A 20201-nucleotide genomic window follows, 5' to 3' on the forward strand; every position below is an offset into this window, starting at 1 on the left:
GTCTGTCCGTCCGTTTATATGCAAACTAGTCTCTCAGTTTTAAAGCTATCTGCATGAAGCTTTCCCAAAAGTTGTCTTTCTATTGCAGGTAGTATATAAGTCGGAACGAGCCGGATCGGACGACTATAGCATATAGCTCCCATAGGAACAATCGGAAAAATAAATGAAAAAAAACAAGAAAGAAAGCAAACTCCGGCAAGCCGAAGTTCATATACCCTTGCAGCTATTGCAAGAATTAAACATTTTTGAAAACATTAAAATTATAATTTACTTGCGTATATGTATGTTTAAAAACATTGAAGCTATGATGATTTGCAGCTCAATTATTTGATAGGTCTTTTATATATTTTTATTGTTCCTATGGGAGCTATTTGATATAGTCGTCCGACTTTGATGAAACTTAAACCGTAAATTGGAAATATTTAACCATTACTAAATGTCGAAGAACTAAACAAAAAATTAAAAAACAGAAAAATTATAATTTTTTTTCATTTATTTCTCCGATTGTTCCTATTGAAGCTATATGATATAGTCGTCCGACTTTGATGAAATTTAAACCGTTAATCGAAAATATTTAACTATTACTAAATGTCGAAAAACTAAACAAAAAACTAAAAAACAGAAAAGTTATAATTTTTATACCCTTGCAGAGGGTATAATAATTTCAGTCAGAAGTTTGCAACGCAGTGAAGGAGACATCTCCGACCCTATAAAGTATATATATTCTTGATCAGCATCACTAGTAGAGTCGATCTAGCCATGTCCGTCTGTCCGTCCGTCTGTCCGTCTGTCAGTCTGTCCGTCTGTCCGTCTGTCCGTCCGTTTATATGCAAACTAGTCTCTCAGTTTTAAAGCTAGCTGCATGAAACTTTCCCAAAAGTTGTCTTTCTATTGCAGGTAGTATATAAGTCGGAACGAGCCGGATCGGACGACTTTAGCATATAGCTCCCATAGGAACAATCGGAAAAATAAATGAAAAAAAATTATAACTTTGCTGTTTTTTAATTTTTTGTTTAGTCCTTCGACACTTAGTAATGGTTAAATATTTTCGATTAACGATTTAAATTATATCAAAATCGGACGACTATAGCATATAGCTCCCATAGGAACAATCGGAAAAATAAATGAAAAAAATTATAACTTTTCTGTTTTTTAATTTTTTGTTCAGTTCTTCGACATATAGCAATGGTTAAATTTTTCAAAATTATGGTTTAGATTTTATCAAAATCGGACGTCTATATCATATAGCTCCCCTAGAAATAATAAAAATATATAAATAATCTCCATTTACTCTAGTTCGGCCAAGCAAAACGCATCTCCTCCTACTTTTTCCTTTACGTAAACATCTATTCAGATGCATCGCCCGCTTAAAGATCTCGTATTTTGGCTTGGTTTGGGTTTTATTTTCTCTTTGGTATGCCCCGATCGCACGCAGCAATAATTGAAACCACTTTAATAATAATATTTGAAACCACTTGAAACCAAAAACTTGTATAATATTGCGCTCCCGTTTGGAGTACCCAATATGAAGTTGCACATTGATCGTATTGAGTCGGTACAAAAAAAATTTCTTCTTTTTGCCCGTTGTGGTTTGAATTAGGATCAGCAAGAGTAAGGTTGTATTCTTACTCAAGTAGATTACTATTGCTTAATTTACCTACTCTTGTAATCCGTAGAATCATGCTTGGACCTATTTTTATGTACAATCATGTGGAAGGTGATATTGACTCCATAGAATTGGTAAGCCGCTTAACTTTTAATGTGCCTTTTGGACCAACCCGCAACTACCATATTCTTAACTTGTCAACATGTACCTTAAATTTTGGCCTGCATGAGCCTTTTCGTGTTCTTTGTAACAATTATAAAAATCTATATAATCAAATTTGCATTTCAACCACTATCCCTGCACCGTACTTAGTTTTAGTTTTAATACCTTTGCAGAGGGTATAATAAATTCAGTCAGTTTGCAACGCAGTGAAGGAGACATCTCCGACCCTATAAAGTATATATACTCTTGATCAGCATCACTAGGCGAGTCGATCTAGCCATGTCCCTCTGTCCGTCCGTTTCTACGCAAACTAGTCTCTCAGTTTTAAAGCTATCTGCATGAAACTTTCCCAAAAGTTGTCTTTCTATTGCAGGTAGTATATAAGTCGGAACGAGCCGGATCGGACGACTATAGCATATAGCTCCCATAGGAACAATCGGAAAAATAAATGAAAAAATTATAACTTTGCTTTCTTTTAAGTTTTTGTTTAGTTCTTCGACATTTAGTAATGGTTAAATATTTCAGAATTACGGTTTAAATTTCATCAAAATCGGACGACTATAGCATATAGCTCCCATAGGAACAATCGGAAAAATAAATGAAAAAAATTATAACTTTGATGTTTTTAATTTTTTGTTTAGTCTTTCGACACTTAGTAATGGTTAAATATTTTCGATTAACGGTTTAAATTATAACAAAATCGGACGACTATAGCATATAGCTCCCATAGGAACAATCGGAAAAATAAATGAAAAAAATTATAACTTTTCTGTTTTTTAATTTTTTGTTCAGTTCTTCGACATATAGCAATGGTTAAATTTTTCAAAATTATGGTTTAGATTTTATCAAAATCGGACGTCTATATCATAGCTCCCATAGAAATAATAAAAATATATAAAATAACTATCAAATAATTGAGCTGCTAATCATCATAGCTTCAATGTTTTTAAACATATACGCAGTAAATCATAATTTCAATGTTTTCAAAAATTTTAAATTCTTGCAATAGCTGCAAGGGTATATGAACTTCGGCTTGCCGAAGTTTGCTTTCTTTCTTGTTTTCATTTATTTTTCCGATTGTTCCTATGGGAGCTATATGCTATAGTCGTCCGATTTTGATGAAATTTAAACCGTAAATCGGAAATATTTAACCATTACTAAATGTCGAAGAACTAAACAAAAAATTAAAAAACAGCAAAGTTATAATTTATTTTCATTTATTTTTCCGATTGTTCCTATGGGAGCTATATGCTATAGTAGTCCGATTTTGATGAAATTTAAACCATAATTCTGAAATATTTAACCATTGCTATATGTCGAAGAACTAAACAACAAATTAAAAAACAGCAAAGTTATAATTTTTTTTTATTTATTTTTCCGATTGTTCCTATGGGAGCTATATGCTATAGTCGTCCGATCCGGCTCGTTCCGACTTATATACTACCTGCAATAGAAAGACAACTTTTGGGAAAGTTTCATGCAGATAGCTTTAAAACTGAGAGACTAGTTTGCATATAAACGGACGGACAGACGGACAGACGGACGGACAGACGGACATGGCTAGATCGACTCGCCTAGTGATGCTGATCAAGAATATATATACTTTATAGGGTCTGAGATGTCTCCTTCACTGCGTTGCAAACTTCTGACTGAAATTATAATACCCTCTGCAAGGGTATAAATATAACTTTGCTGTTTTTTAATTTTTTGTTTAGGTCTTCGACATTTGTTAATGGTTAAATATTTGTATGTTTGTTCCTATGGGAGCTATATGCTATAGTCGTCCGATCCGGCCATATGCCATATGCCATATGCCGAAGAACTAAACAAAAAATTAAAAAACAGAAAAGTTATAATTTTTTTCATTTATTTTTCCGATTGTTCCTATGGGAGCTATATGCTATAGTCGTCCGATTTTTATGAAATTTAAACCGTAAATCGGAAATATTTAACCATTAACAAATGTCGAAGACCTAAACAAAAAATTAAAAAAACAGCAAAGTTATATTTATTTATACCCTTGCAGAGGGTATTATAATTTCAGTCAGAAGTTTGCAACGCAGTGAAGGAGACATCTCCGACCCTATAAAGTATATATATTCTTGATCAGCATCACTAGGCAAGTCGATCTAGCCATGTCCGTCTGTCCGTCCGTCCGTCCGTCTGTCCGTCCGTTTATATGCAAACTAGTCTCTCAGTTTTAAAGCTATCTGCATGAAACCTTTCCAAAAGTTGTCTTTCTATTGCAGGTAGTATATAAGTCGGAACGAGCCGGATCGGACGACTATAGCATATAGCTCCCATAGGAACAATCGGAAAAATAAATGAAAAAAAATATAACTTTGCTGTTTTTGTAATTTTTTGTTTAGGTCTTCGACATTTATTAATGGTTAAATATTTCCGATTTACGGTTTAAATTTCATCAAAATCGGACGACTATAGCATATAGCTCCCATAGGAACAATCTGAAAAATAAATGAAAAACAAGAAAGAAAGCAAACTTCGGCAAGCCGAAGTTCATATACCCTTGCAGCTATTGCATGAATTAAATACTTTTGAAAATATTCAAATTATGATTTACTTGAGTATATGCTGAAAAACATTGAAACTATGATGATTTGCAGCTCAATTATTAGATAGTTATTTTATATATTTTTATTATTTCTATGGGAGCTATATGCTATAGACGTCCGATTTTGATAAAATTTAAACCATAATTCTGAAATAATTAAACATTGCTATATGTCGAAGAACTAAACAAAAAATTAAAAAACAGAAAAGTTATAATTTTTTTTTCATTTATTTTTCCGATTGTTCCTATATGCTATAGTCGTCCGATTTTGATGAAATAGCATATAGCTCCCATAGGAACAATCTGAAAAATAAATGAAAAACAAGAAAGAAAGCAAACTTCGGCAAGCCGAAGTTCATATACCCTTGCAGCTATTGCATGAATTAAATACTTTTGAAAATATTCAAATTATGATTTACTTGAGTATATGCTGAAAAACATTGAAACTATGATGATTTGCAGCTCAATTATTAGATAGTTATTTTATATATTTTTATTATTTCTATGGGAGCTATATGCTATAGACGTCCGATTTTGATAAAATTTAAACCATAATTCTGAAATAATTAAACATTGCTATATGTCGAAGAACTAAACAAAAAATTAAAGAACAGAAAAGTTATAATTTTTTTTTCATTTATTTTTCCGATTGTTCCTATGGGAGCTATATGCTATAGTCGTCCGATTTTGATGAAATTTAAAACATAATTCTGAAATATTTAACCATTACTACATCTCGAAGACCTAAACAAAAAATTAAAAAACAGCAAAGTTATAATTTTTTTTCATTTATTTTTCCGATTGTTCCTATGGGAGCTATATGCTATAGTCGTCCGATCCGGCTCGTTCCGACTTATATACTACCTGCAATAGAAAGACAACTTTTGGGAAAGTTTCATGCAGATAGCTTTAAAACTGAGAGACTAGTTTGCATATAAACGGACGGACAGACGGACAGTCGGACAGACGGACAGACGGACGGACAGACGGACAGACGGACGGACAGACGGACATGGCTAGATCGACTCTACTAGTGATGCTGATCAAGAATATATATACTTTATAGGGTCGGAAACGTCTCCTTCACTGCGTTGCAAACTTCTGACTGAAATTATAATACCCTCTGCAAGGGAATAAAGTATATATATTCTTGATCAGCATCACTAGTAAAGGCGATCTAGCCATGTCCGTCTGTCCGTCTGTCTGTCCGTCTGTCCGTCCGTTTATATGCAAACTAGTCTCTCAGTTTTAAAGCTATCTGCATGAAACCTTTCCAAAATAAATAAATATTTCCGATTTACCTTTTAAATTTCATCAAAATCGGACGACTATAGCATATAGCTCCCATAGGAAGAATCTGAAAAATAAATGAAAAAAAATTATAACTTTTCTGTTTTTTAATTTTTTGTTTAGTTCTTCGACATATGTCAATGTTTAATTATTTCAGAATTATGGTTTAAATTTTATCAAAATCGGACGTCTATATCATATAGCTCCCATAGAACTAATAAAAATATATAAAATAACTATCTAATAATTGAGCTGCAAGTCATCATAGCTTCACTGTTTTTCAGCATATACTCAAGTAAATCATAATTTAAATGTTTTCAAAAGTATTTGCTGGTTTTTAATTTTTTGTTTAGTTCTTCGACATATAGTAATGGTTAAATATTTCCGATTTACGGTTTAAATTTCATCAAAATCGGACGACTATAGCATATAGCTCCCAAGTTTTTGGTTTCAAGTGGTTTCAAATATTATTATTAAAGTGGTTTCAATTATTGCTGCGTGCGATCGGGGCATACCAAAGAGAAAATAAAACCCAAACCAAGCCAAAATACGAGATCTTTAAGCGGGCGATGCATCTGAATAGATGTTTACGTAAAGGATAAATAAGGAGGAGATGCGTTTTGCGTACAGAGCTTGGCCGAACTAGTTTAAATGGAGATTTGCACCCCCTATGAATTAGCTGCTCTGGAAGCTGCTAGTTCGTACCTTTAAAAATAAATTCATTTCGCGCATTTATAATAAAATCCATTTTCTTTTTAGCTATATTAAATTTATTTAGGCTTTTATGCTTACCATTATGGCAAAGGCATGGCGTGGTCAGCTAATATTCCAATTAAATAATTTAAACCCAAATCGATCAAATTGGCATGCACTGTTGAGGATTTTCGGAAAGAAGAGAGCTGTAGAGAAAAAGGTAAGTTCAAAGTTTGTATGTAAAAATTCATCAAGTAGTGCAATACTTATTTGTACCCGCAGGAAAATAGTTGGAAATATAGATCTGTGTATTGGATAATACAACTATTTTAAATAGATGCTGGGGAGCGATCCAATTTGTTGGTTGGTTTATCTAGTTTTCTTGGACCCACAGGAATTGGATATACTGAGAGAGTGCGACAAAACAAGCGCTTGTTTGCTTGATCCAACTTTTTTGTATATGGTTGCTATTTAGTTGGTTCATAAAACCATCTACCAGTGATATTATATCTATTTTAATTTCTTAAAAAAATTTTCAATAACTTTTTTATTTTCAAATAAATTGTAATTGAATTAATTTGACGACGAATTCCCTTTTTTTCTAGTAGGAGTAGCTCTTAAGGAATGGAGGCGATAATCGGAAGTCCTACTCCACCGCTCAGTAGCCTCAACCTCGGGTTCGAGGCATCGTCTTAACCACTCCAGGTCTTCCTTCATTTCACCCTGTTCATCTCTCTTTACTCCATCGTCATGAACAGTTGTTGGCTGTTAAGAGAAAAAAGTTAAAAAAGAAACTTTATAGAAATGGAAAGGGACATTTCTCATGACATACCTGTTCGGACTCTTTCGACCGTAATCCTGAAGCACGCAAATCTTTTAGTATACGGGTATATTTTTCATATAATTTACCCCTGGGCTGCTTCGCACCTTCCAAATTAGTTTTCGGCTGCCTTGGTACATAGTACGTTGCCTAGAAAACAAAATAGTTATTAGAAAATTGTTGTTTTATAAATGCAGGCATCAATTAATGAGCATGAGAGAACTTACCTTTGAAAAGAACAATCAAAAATTCCGCGTTCTCGGGATCCACATTTTGCAAAAACTCCAAACTCCAAATTCTTCTTGTAGAATTTTCTAGGAACTAAACACAAGAAAACGCGCAATACCGGAACGAGCGTGTGGTAGCGAGCGTGGCGAGCAGCCGAAAAGAACAGAAAAAAATAGGGATGAAAAATGCAAAGCCAATGATAGTCGAGAGTTGATTGTCGATTATTGTAAAATAATCGATGTTATCGATTTTTGTAAGCTTAAAAATTGACAAAAATTTAACACTTTATTTGAATGATTAATTACCGTTTATTTTTTTTCACGTATACGTGTTAAATAATCGTTTTTATGTACTTTTGTGATATTATTTTTGTATATTTAAGTATTGATGATGAATTTTCTCGAATTGAAAAAATTTATTTTCCTAAAAAAAGGTAACTCTTAACCTATAAATTCAACAGAATTTTCGAGGATTGAAAAAAGTCAGTCGAATACGATTTTCAACTACGATTAATCGAGTTTTTTTTCTGCCTTTCAAAAAAGTTGACTCATTAATCGAAATTCGAATTCCAGCATAAGTTATCATTTCCAACAAAGTTGGCAGTCTTATCCAATTCAAAGGATATAAAAATCAATCGGAGTTATCATTTTTAAATTGCTAAAAGAACCATCACCGTTATTTGATCTTTCATTTTAAATAGATATAACATTTAATTTTTTCTCACCCAATAAAAATTGGATGCTCTTTCTAACCATTTTTCTGCGTGTAGGAATTGGATACCAAAGAAATGCTGATTAACTGCTAATTGGGTGTATAAGTTAAAACGGTTTCCCAGCAAAGTTCCCAAGCTGATCATGCGTAATTGAATAAAATAATGCAAGGTTAAGGCAGTTAGTTTCATTTTGGAAATGAAATGAATTACAATAAATCCTTAAACAGGACATATAATTAATTGGCACCCAACGCGTTGTAAGACCCTCGACCCGTGTTAAATAAAAAAAAACAATGCGTCGTAAGACCCTCGACCCGTGTTAAATAAAAAAAAAACAACTCGTTGTAAGACCCTCGATCTGTGTACAAAAAAAACTCGATCCTAAGACCCTCCATTCGACGTTTAAATAAAAACATTGAATAAAAAAATTAAAAACGCGTTCGATTCGTTTTAGAAAAAATTAACAAAGCAACCTTAACTCAACAAAACCAGGCAACAACAACAAATCAACCAAATAAAAATAAACCAGGAACGACGACAAGGGCGAAACTAAATTAAAAGAAGGAAGACACCGACAGTTGACTTACATCGCTGCAAGCTATGCCCCTTGCGTAAACAGTTTACGCAATGGTGCATTTGCTTTGCTTCCCTATATCGAAGTTTGGGACTCAAGCTTAAAAATCGGGAGCATTTTGGCTAATAATGATCTCTAGCATCGCAAAATAGGAAAATTAGATGTTTTGAGTTAGTAGCAGACGTAATCAGTACACTTGGGTTATATCTATGCATGCTTTTTCCCACCTGATGGTGTGGTGTTTGAATTACCACGGCTTGGTCCAAGTTTTCCATCATCCTGCACCTCTTGTCTAAGAACGACTCCATAGCAGCGCAGGTAGATAGCTCAGAGATTGACAAATCATCTTCCCATTTTTCACGGGTCCTTTGATCCAGCTTGTGTGTCACGATATGAATGAGAAATCCATACAGAATTTGTTGGGTAATGGCCAGGGTACGGATTGCTCGAAGATGCGAATTCATCCAATCGCTGAGCTCCCGAAGACCCTTAGCTGATCCCTTCTCGACACCTTTTAAAATTTAAATCAAATCGATTAATAAGTAAATTTAAAGCCTTTTTATAATTTTCATTTGAGGGCTCGAGGGATCGTATGGTTTCCAAAGCCACGCCGCATAAAGAGGACCTCAAATATTGTAATTTTTCAATATTATTTAGCTCGTCATCATTTCCAATGACCGTGGTAAAAGTTGCATTTTGAGTACGATCCTTAAAAACGAGCAATCTCTAGATTTGGCAATCGAGGCTTCCTAAATCTGAAAGATAAGGCCCGATTTAGTTTCTCCTTTAAATCCATTAAGACTGCGGAAAATTTAAGCCGCGTATCTTTACTAATCTCTGAAAAGTCCAGTTTTTCCAGCGAAGTCTATGCAGAATCGAATTCCAAGTTCATAGCGTTCGCCTATTCCAGCCGCGCGAGGACATCAGATTCGTCAAACTGCTCACTAGCTCCAGCAGTTAGATAATCTTTCATTGCGTTTAACTGCCGCAAAACGGAACGCACTTTGGCTCGGTAAAACTCGATGTCACTGGTAGCATCATTTTGAGGCTGAATCGCGTCTCCTGGGTTAACCATTTTTTAATTGTCTGACCAGATTCAGAGGGCAGGAAACAAATGTTAAAACACCGAGCGTCGCCAACAACGTAACGGAACCTTTGACTTTGTTTTTGTTCTTTTTACCGAAATTTTTGCCTAGCAACAGCGCACTGACTTGGCAAAGTAATGTATGTGACCATAAACATACACGGCTATATATATATATATATATATATATATATATATATATATATGTTGTAATAAAGGGTATCGAGTCAACCGTCCCGGCAGCTGATATAGCTGAAGGACTTAAAGACGTCACTACTCTGAGGAAAAACGCAGTGCACCATATACAAACTGCAATACCTACTCCATCGAAGAATAACCGTAGAGGAGCCGCATAAACGAAACGGCCCGGTACAGTGTACAAACTGCCAGGAGTTTGGGCACACAAAAAGTTATTGCACTTTGCGACCAGTCTGTGTTGCCTGTGGCGATCTGCACTGTATAGAAGCTTGCACGGGTAACAAAGAAGACCCAGCACTGAGAAAATGTAGCATCTGTAGTGGAAACCACACTGCTAAATACAGGGGATGCCCCGTCCATAAAGAGATCAAGAGTCGGCTCAATCAGAGGCGCCAACAACCAACCTCCGCCCAAACGGTTGCTCAGCCAAATTTTTACATTTCTTCGCAGACCACTACTGGAGTTACTTTTGCGGCTGCACTTCGATAACATGGATTGTCGCCTACAAGAACCGCTCAGCCCGAAGCATTACACCCGCCTATACAAAGACCAAAATATACTTAGCTTCCAGAGCAAAACGCTCAAAGACCAACTCAACCTTATAACCAACAAAACCAGACTTACACTATACAAATACAAAACAGCATAGAAGCTTCTTTAGCTACACTCACGAACATCATGCTTTCAATGCAAGGTACCCTCCAGGAACTATTGCGAAACCAGAACAGCCTTATGAAACTTCTAATCAAACAAAAGTCAACTTAAATGGATCCCTTAAGAACATGCTTTTGGAACGCTTACGGTGCTTCGCAGCACACCCTTGAACTTCTACAGTTCTTAAACACCCAGGACATCGATATCATGCTCCTCTCAGAAACGCACCTAACCAATAAGAACCATTTCTATCTCACTGCTACATCTTCTATGCAAGCAACCTCCCAGACGTCAAAGCTCAAGGTACACCCACATACTGGCCAGCAGATCCGAACAAAAAACCAGACTATCGATATTGCAGTAACTAGGATACATGTTAAAACCTGGCGATACTGTCATCTGACCACTCGCCTGTTTTACTCTGTCTATCTGTTCATCCACAGTTTGTAGAACGACCACAATTTCTAACATCCAATACAACAAACTGGCTAAAGTATAAAAAAATATATAAGCCCACACTTTGTAATCGAACCTAAATTCTCCTATGAAGCTGATATTGAAGGCTTACTTAAGCATGGAATGTCCTCTGCACCCGAACTTTCAGCCACATTCCCCCGAGACTGCACATAACAGACCTCCGTTAGGCTTAACGCAACACTTACAACAAGAAACTCATATAAAGAAAGGAATGTGAAAGGGGGAATAAAGAGCAACGAGTGGCATTCATAACAAATTATAAGTAAAAATGTAGTTCCAAGTAAGTCAGCATTTCATGTTTATTCTTATTTTAATAGCGTAATACCACGAAAACAAAACTAAAGATTCGACATACTCATTAAAGAAAAAAAAAACGTAAGACCCTACACCACCATAAAACACTTGTTTTTTAAAAAATAGGACGTGTAATGTTAAATGATTAAGATTAATTTCTGCGATTGTTTCGGGAAATTTTTGCAGCGTTCGATAAGGAAACTTTTGAATTTTTTTGTCCTTTAAAATTAAAAATTCAAAGAGCGAAATGATAATATTCGCAAAGATTTAAATATGGGATCCGTTACAGATGAAATCGACAAGGTGAAAGCCGATTTTCTTATAATTTATTGTGATTTACTAAATAAACATATTATGTTTTGATTTAACTCCTTGTCCTCCTGTATCAAAAAAAAATGTAAAAGAATGTTTTGTAAAAGACAAACGCCTCTTTTACAAAACAAGCTTTTTAATTTTTTTGCCCAAAGACGTGCTTGGCAAGCCAGCAGATAACTATCCTCGAAACAATGTCTTAAGGAGGCTACTCGCAGGCGCACCACGAAAGCATTAAGAAAATGCACTGCCCCGGTACATAGCGAAAATATCGCCAACCTTTTCAAAGCACCCTTCAAAGCTCACCCAAATACAAGCGCGCCGAACGATGGATGACTGCATCGCTATTAAAAACTCTTCAGGCGGTTATGTATTCGAAATCTATTTCAGCCAAACAATTCTACAAACTCGTTTTACCTTTCGTCGCCTCCAATTCGCACTGAAACAAAAACGGAATGTTTCAGCCAAACGAAGTTTCCAAAATCATCAAGTAGCAATTGAAACCAAAAAAGTGGAAAAAATTAAAACACAGACAGCATACAAATACAGGGAATACTGCAGTGCGATATTCCTTTTCGTTAGGTCAATATCTTATATACTGCGTGAAATATGGTGAAAAAATTACATTTTAACCTAGTTTACTCTATTGTTCCTATGGGAGCTATAAGATATAGACGTCAGATCGGCATGCGCTTTGACCCTGATAATGGTATGCATTAAAAAAGACGATTTGGAAAGATTCAGGTCAATAGCTTATATACTGCGAAAACTATGGTGAAAAAATTAATTTAACCGATTTTACCCTATTGTTCCTGTGGGAGCTATAAGATATATATCGCAGACTCACGCAGCATGAAGAAGAAAAGGCACAGCCCTGGTACATTGCGAAAATATCGCCAACCCAAAGCAGCCCTCAAAGCTCACAGAGCAATTGAAACCAAAAAAGTTGAAAAAATCAAAACACGTACTGCATTCATATACCGGGAATACTGCAGTGCGACATTCCCTTTCGTCGCATAGGCTTTCGACCGATTTTGGCTTTATGGGCTAGTGCATAAAATCAGAACGATTTTGACCGAATTATACAATAGAGTTTTCTCGGTGAGATCCAACGTTACAACAAGGTATCGCTCTTGGTCCAACTCTGTTTGTTCTATACACAAAAACATAATTTGTTGCTTTTATGCGGTTTTTTTTTCAGCTCTGTTATTCTACCACATATTAAAATACCCAAGCCTAAAATCGGTCAAACCGATTTCACATAGAAGAATGACTATATGCAAAAAAACAGTTCGAAGTTTTGTTGTTTTTTTATCATTTCCAAAACTGTAAGAGTTGTTAATTTGTACAATGTGTCTGTGGTGGCCGATCTCAAGAGTAAAACGTCTACCATAGCAGTTATTTTTGGTACCGCATAGAAACAACGCACAAAAGAAGCATCTATTTTTAAAATAGAATCATCCCGATCGGAGCAATGCGGGATGGGGCTTGATTAACCTGAAATTTAGACTTAATACTTAATACTCATTGAAGAAAAAAATTTAAGACCCTACACCACCATAAGAAATTTTTTTTTGTTTTAAATAGGACTTGTAATGTTTTTAACATTATTAAAATATATTTCTAAGATTGGGGTGCCTGTCGACAAGTATAACATTTAACACTGCAAATGCCAAACTGAATCTGTGTATGTTTTTACTCACAGAAACGAGCTGCTGCTTTTTATACTCCATCTGAAAATTTTTTTTGCAGCAGAGCTGGCTGCAAACCAATTCTTCTCTGTGGTATAGCCAACTGCAGACCTGGACGCCGGGGACTGCCATTCTCAAGGTGTGGACAATGCACTCGTCAATCTGAATGTTGTACTTGAATCTTAGCCGCACTAGCTGCTTGCCGTCCGTGTAGTAGATGTTGCCATTGTCGCTTGTGTCGTAGTCAAGCCATTGAGAACCAGTCTGATGAATTTGACTTTGTTTGATTTTAAGGACCCTGAACACATACCACATGCCCACACTGCCACTGTCAAGAAACACTAAGCAGAGGTTTTCATTTGGCAAAAGTTGGATGAACCTTACATTTGTAGCGTATACGCATATGAGCTCAATGTGATAGTCTTGACCGACTGTTTCGGAGACCCCACTAAGTGGGGTCATTGAGCCATTGCAAACACATGTCCATTTATGCTAAAAATGTGAATGTAGTTGTATTTGATCGCGTTGGTCCCAAGCAGGCTCTGCACGAAATGTTCTTAATTTTCGGATACCTTTAAAGATGTCAAAGTGTACTTATCGTCGTTCCAGTCGCACTGAAATATGTTTTCTGCGTAGTAAGTAATGTCGAATGTGTGTTGCAGCGTGCTCTCGCCGTTCTCTATTCCAGGAATATCAAGATATGTCTGCAACAGCATGCGTTGCTCCTACCTTCGAATAACGCTAAATCCTTGGCCCACAATCGTCAAGCAGCGGACTTCACTGAGCCATTTTATTAAATGCACAGCTTTAAATGAGACGAAACAGTATATTTTTAAAATAGAATCATCCCAACGAAGCAATGCGGGGTGGGGCTTGATTAACCTGAAATTTAGACTTAATATTCATCAAAGGACTAATACTCATTAAAGAAAAAAATGTAAGACCCTACAACACCATAAGACATTTTTTTTTTGTTTTAAATAGGACTTGTAATGATTTTAAAATGATTAAAATTTATTTCTATGATTTTTTCGGTCAACTTTTGCAGCGTTCGATAAGGAGACTTTTGAATTTTTGTCCTTTAAAAATATAAGTTTTTACCTACTCTTTTTTGGAATTCTTTGCACTGTGGATGGCAGTAGACGTACGGACGAAGCGCACTGGGTGTGGGTAAATGCGACTAATATATATAGCCGTATATTGGAAATCTGCTGTGATGGTACACCAGTCGAAAGGTTTAGTTTAGGTTTGCGTACCAAGAGCTTAAGGGGATTAAGTGGCTCAAGAGAAATTTCGGTAAAAGTTAAAAATATAAAACGATCGAACTGTCGGTGTTTGGTGGAGATAAATGACCCGATTCTTTAAAGTGATTTTACATTCGACAAATAAAACTTTTAAAAATTTTGATCGGCTCGCTCAAACAAAAAAACGGTTCTGAATTAGATAATTTAAAATAACATAAAATAATACTAATTTAAAATAAAAAACTAGATTACGTAAAATCGTGTAGACAGAGATTTAAGAACCTAAGTTAAAACCGGACTGTGCAAAAGCATGCAAATTAAGTTGCTCAATATGGATTTTAAGTTATGACAGTTCTAATAGCATTGTATTTTGATTTCAAACATCCTTCAGAAATCGTTTCGTAGTCCAAGACATCCTTACTTTGTGCTCCGTACAATCTCTCAGACTCGCACTGAAATTTCTGTTGAAAATTAAACATTAAATGTTAGTTAAAAAATTAAATACACTCATACCAATATTTTATTTAAAGTTGAAGCGTTTTCTACTGTTGCAGGGGGTAAATTCAGTATTTCCGCATTCAGAATAATACGTTGCTTGAAATAGTAGATTGCTGAAGCATCTTCGCTTTCCAGTATCCCTGTTAAATCGATTTCCCCTACATTTGTAGTGCCTCGAAAAGTAAGCTTTTCGTCTACGAAGTACAATTCTAAAAAGTTATGGGTAACGCAGTCAGCAACGCGAAATAAAGCTGATATGCGAGATAGAGTCAAATGACTTGCTAGCCTAATATCCTGTCTAATTGTCGGTCCACATAGTTTTTTACACGACGGTAGATCATTCAGTCTAAGGTTTCTTACCGCTGGGCTTACACTTAAAACAGCACGGTAAGTCAGATTCGCATTTCTCTGCTGATATTGGAAAAAACACAGCATTTATTTGGCTATCAACCTCAATAAATCCCACAAGCTGCAATTTGAATCGAGGAAGAAGTTGGTTTTTCCGTTTTCTAATTGGAATCACCATGCGACATTTTTTCTTCACAAGCATTTCTGTGGGCAGCAAGTAGACGTGGACATGGTGATCAAAAAATGTCAAAAGTTTCCAATACGTACTGCTGAAGAGGGGCTGGCGGCTGTCGACAAGTATAACATTTAACACTGCAAATATACAATCTGCGTGAAGACCTTGACTCTGAGTGGGCTGCAGATGTACGACATCCCCGTCATAGATAGAAACGTGACAATGGTGTTCCATATACATCTTAAAGGCCAAACTGAATCTGTGAATGTTTTTACTCACAGAAACGAGCTGCTGCTTTTTATACTCCATCTGAAAGTTTTTCTGCAGCAGAGCTGGCTGCAAACCAATTCTTCTCTGTGGTATAGCCAACTGCAGACCTGGACGCCGGGGACTGCCATTCTAAAGGTGTGGACAATGCACTCGTCAATCTGAATGTTGTACTTGAATCTTAGCCGCACTAGCTGCTTGCCGTCCGTGTAGTAGATGTCGCCATTGTCGCTTGTGTCGTAGTCAAGCCATTGAGAACCAGTCTGATGAATTTGACTTTGTTTGATTTTAAGGACACTGGACACATACCACATGCCCACACTGCCACTGTCAAGAAACACTAAGCAGAGGTTTTCATTTGGCAAAATTTGGATGAACCTTACATTTGTAGCGTATACGCATATGAGCTCAATGTGATAGTCTTGACCGACTGTTTCGGAGACCCCACTAAGTGGGGTCATTGAGCCATTGCAAACACATGTCCATTTATGCTAAAAATGTGAATGTAGTTGTATTTGATCGCGTTGGTCCCAAGCAGGCTCTGCACGAAATGTTCTTAATTTTCGGATACCTTTAAAGATGTCAAAGTGTACTTATCGTCGTTCCAGTCGCACTGAAATATGTTTTCTGCGTAGTAAGTAATGTCGAATGTGTGTTGCAGCGGGCTCTCGCCGTTCTCTATTCCAGGAATATCAAGATATGTCTGCAATAGCATGCGTTGCTCCTACCTTCGAATCACGCTAAATCCTTGGCCCACAATCGCCAAGCAGCGGACTTCACTGAGCCATTTTATTAAATGCACAGCTTTAAATGCGACGAAACAGTATATTTTTAAAATAGAATCATCCCGATCGGAGCAATGCGGGGTGGGGCTTGATAAACCTGAAATTTAGACTTAATAATCATCAAAGGACTAATACTCATTGAAGAAAAAAATTTAAGACCCTACACCACCATAAGACATTTTTTTTGTTTTAAATAGGACTTGTAATGATTTTAAAATGATTAAAATTTATTTCTAAGATTTTTTCGGTCAACTTTTGCAGCGTTCGATAAGGAGACTTTTGAATTTTTGTCCTTTAAAAATATAAGTTTTTACCTACTCTTTTTTGGAATTCTTTTCACTGTGGATGGCAGTAGACGTACGGACGAAGCGCACTGGGTGTGGGTAAATGCGACTAATATATATAGCCGTATATTGGAAATCTGCTGTGATGGTACACCAGTCGAAAGGTTTAGTTTAGGTTTGCGTACCAAGAGCTTAAGGGGATTAAGTGGCTCAAGAGAAATTTCGGTAAAAGTTAAAAATATAAAACGATCGAACTGTCGGTGTTTGGTGGAGATCAATGACCCGATTCTTTAAAGTGATTTTACATTCGACAAATAAAACTTTTAAAAATTTTGATCGGCTCGCTCAAACAAAAAAACGGTTCTGAATTAGATAATTTAAAATAACATAAAATAATACTAATTTAAAATAAAAAACTAGATTACGTAAAATCGTGTAGACAGAGATTTAAGAACCTAAGTTAAAACCGGACTGTGCAAAAGCATGCAAATTAAGTTGCTCAATATTGAAATTTAAGTTATGACAGTTCTAATAGCATTGTATTTCGATTTCAAACATCCTTCAGAAATCGTTTCGTAGTCCAAGACATCCTTACTTTGTGCTCCGTACAATCTTTCAGACTCGCACTGAAATTTCTGTTAAAAATTAAACATTAAATGTTAGTTAAAAAATTAAATATACTCATACCAATATTTTATTTAAAGTTGAAGCGTTTCCTAGTGTTGCAGGGGGTAAATTCAGTATTTCCGCATTCAGAATAATATGTTGCTTGAAATAGTAGATTGCTGAAGCATCTTCGCTTTCCAGTATCCCTGTTAAATCGATTTCGCCTACATTTGTAGTGCATCGAAAAGTAAGCTTTTCGTCTACGAAGTACAATTCTAAAAAGTTATGGGTAACGCAGTCAGCAACGCGAATTAAAGCTGATATGCGAGATAGAGTCAAATGACTTGCTAGCCTAATATCCTGTCTAATTGTCGGTCCACATAGTTTTTTACACGACGGTAGATCATTCGGTCTAAGGTTTCTTACCGCTGGGCTTACACTAAAAACAGCACGGTAAGTCAGATTCGCATTTCTCTGCTGATATTGGAAAAAACACAGCATTTATTTGGCTATCAACCTCAATAAATCCCACAAGCTGCAATTTGAATCGAGGAAGAAGTTGGTTTTTCCGTTTTCTAATTGGAATCACCATGCGACATTTTTTCTTCACAAGTATTTCTGTGGGCAGCAAGCAGACGTGGACATGGTGATCAAAAATGTCAAAAGTTTCCAAAACGTACTGCTGAAGAGGGGCTGGCGGCTGTCGACAAGTATAACATTTAACACTGCAAATATACAATCTGCGTGAAGACCTTGACTCTGAGTGGGCTGCAGATGTACGACATCCCCGACATAGATAGAAACGTGACAATGGTGTTCCATATACATCTTAAAGGCCAAACTGAATCTGTGAATGTTTTTACTCACAGAAACGAGCTGCTGCTTTTTATACTCCATCTGAAAGTTTTTCTGCAGCAGAGCTGGCTGCAAACCAATTCTTCTCTGTGGTATAGCCAACTGCAGACCTGGACGCCGGGGACTGCCATTCTCAAGGTGTGGACAATGCACTCGTCAATCTGAATGTTATACTAGAATCTTAGCCGCACTAGCTGCTTGCCGTCCGTGTAGTAGATGTCGCCATTGTCGCTTGTGTCGTAGTCAAGCCATTGAGAACCAGTCTGATGAATTTGACTTTGTTTGATTTTAAGGACACTGGACACATACCACATGCCCACACTGCCACTGTCAAGAAACACTAAGCAGAGGTTTTCATTTGGCAAAATTTGGATGAACCTTACATTTATTTGTAGCGTATACGCATATGAGCTCAATTTGATAGTCTTGACCGACTGTTTCGGAGACCCCACTAAGTGGGGTCATTGAGCCATTGCAAACACATGTCCATTTATGCTAAAAATGTGAATGTAGTTGTATTTGATCGCGTTGGTCCCAAGCAGGCTCTGCACGAAATGTTCTTAATTTTCGGATACCTTTAAAGATGTGAAAGTGTACTTATCGTCGTTCCAGTCGCACCGAAATATGTTTTCTGCGTAGTAAGTAATGTCGAATGTGTGTTGCAGCGTGCTCTCGCCGTTCTCTATTCCAGGAATATCAAGATATGTCTGCAACAGCATGCGTTGCTCCTACCTTCGAATCACGCTAAATCCTTGGCCCACAATCGCCAAGCAGCGGACTTCACTGAGCCATTTTATTAAATGCACAGCTTTAAATGAGACGAAACAGTATATTTTTAAAATAGAATCATCCCGATCGGAGCAATGCGGGGTGGGGCTTGATTAACCTGAAATTTAGACTTAATAATCATCAAAGGACTAATACTCATTGAAGAAAAAAATTTAAGACCCTACACCACCATAAGACATTTTTTTTGTTTTAAATAGGACTTGTAATGTTTTTAAAATGATTAAAATTTATTTCTAAGATTTTTTCGGTCAACTTTTGCAGCGTTCGATAAAGAGACTTTTGAATTTTTGTCCTTTAAAAATATAAGTTTTTACCTACTCTTTTTTGGAATTCTTTTCACTGTGGATGGCAGTAGACGTACGGACGAAGCGCACTGGGTGTGGGTAAATGCGACTAATATATATAGCCGTATATTGGAAATCTGCTGTGATGGTACACCCGTCGAAAGGTTTAGTTTAGGTTTGCGTACCAAGAGCTTAAGGGGATTAAGTGGCTCAAGATAAATTTCGGTAAAAGTTAAAAATATAAAACGATCGAACTGTCGGTGTTTGGTGGAGATAAATGACCCGATTCTTTAAAGTGATTTTACATTCGACAAATAAAACTTTTAAAAATTTTGATCGGCTCGCTCAAACAAAAAAACGGTTCTGAATTAAATAATTTAAAATAACATAAAATAATACTAATTTAAAATAAAAAACTAGATTACGTAAAATCGTGTAGACAGAGATTTAAGAACCTAAGTTAAAACCGGACTGTGCAAAAGCATGCAAATTAAGTTGCTCAATATTGAAATTTAAGTTATGACAGTTCTAATAGCATTGTATTTTGATTTCAAACATCCTTCAGAAATCGTTTCGTAGTCCAAGACATCCTTACTTTGTGCTCCGTACAATCTCTCAGACTCGCACTGAAATTTCTGTTGAAAATTAAACATTAAATGTTAGTTAAAAAATTAAATACACTCATACCAATATTTTATT

The 20201-nt window shown here is 36.1% G+C and overlaps 2 protein-coding genes and 1 pseudogene across 2 annotated transcripts; all 3 read right to left on the bottom strand.

The window, feature by feature from the left end:
• Positions 1–6896: 6896 nt before the first annotated feature.
• On the bottom strand, positions 6897–13829 carry LOC108149209. Its single transcript, XM_017276635.2, has 3 exons — positions 13380–13829; positions 7156–7293; positions 6897–7088 (listed from the first exon to the last, which is right to left on the bottom strand). Exons 1-3 carry the CDS (start codon positions 13827–13829, stop codon positions 6897–6899), a joined length of 780 nt encoding a protein of 259 aa, XP_017132124.2.
• A 1919-nt stretch (positions 13830–15748) lies between these two features.
• On the bottom strand, positions 15749–16469 carry LOC108149208. The gene is made up of 2 exons (XM_041710075.1): positions 15912–16469; positions 15749–15812 (listed from the first exon to the last, which is right to left on the bottom strand). The coding sequence occupies exons 1-2, from the start codon at positions 16358–16360 to the stop codon at positions 15764–15766; spliced, it is 498 nt and encodes a 165-aa protein (XP_041566009.1). The 5' UTR covers positions 16361–16469; the 3' UTR covers positions 15749–15763.
• Positions 16470–18602: 2133 nt separating this feature from the next.
• On the bottom strand, positions 18603–19390 carry LOC121467799 (annotated as a pseudogene).
• Between the last annotated feature and the right edge of the window lie 811 nt (positions 19391–20201).

This window comes from Drosophila elegans, unplaced genomic scaffold, assembly GCF_018152505.1.
Source record: "Drosophila elegans isolate 14027-0461.03 unplaced genomic scaffold, ASM1815250v1 contig_753, whole genome shotgun sequence".
NCBI lineage: Eukaryota > Metazoa > Arthropoda > Insecta > Diptera > Drosophilidae > Drosophila > Drosophila elegans.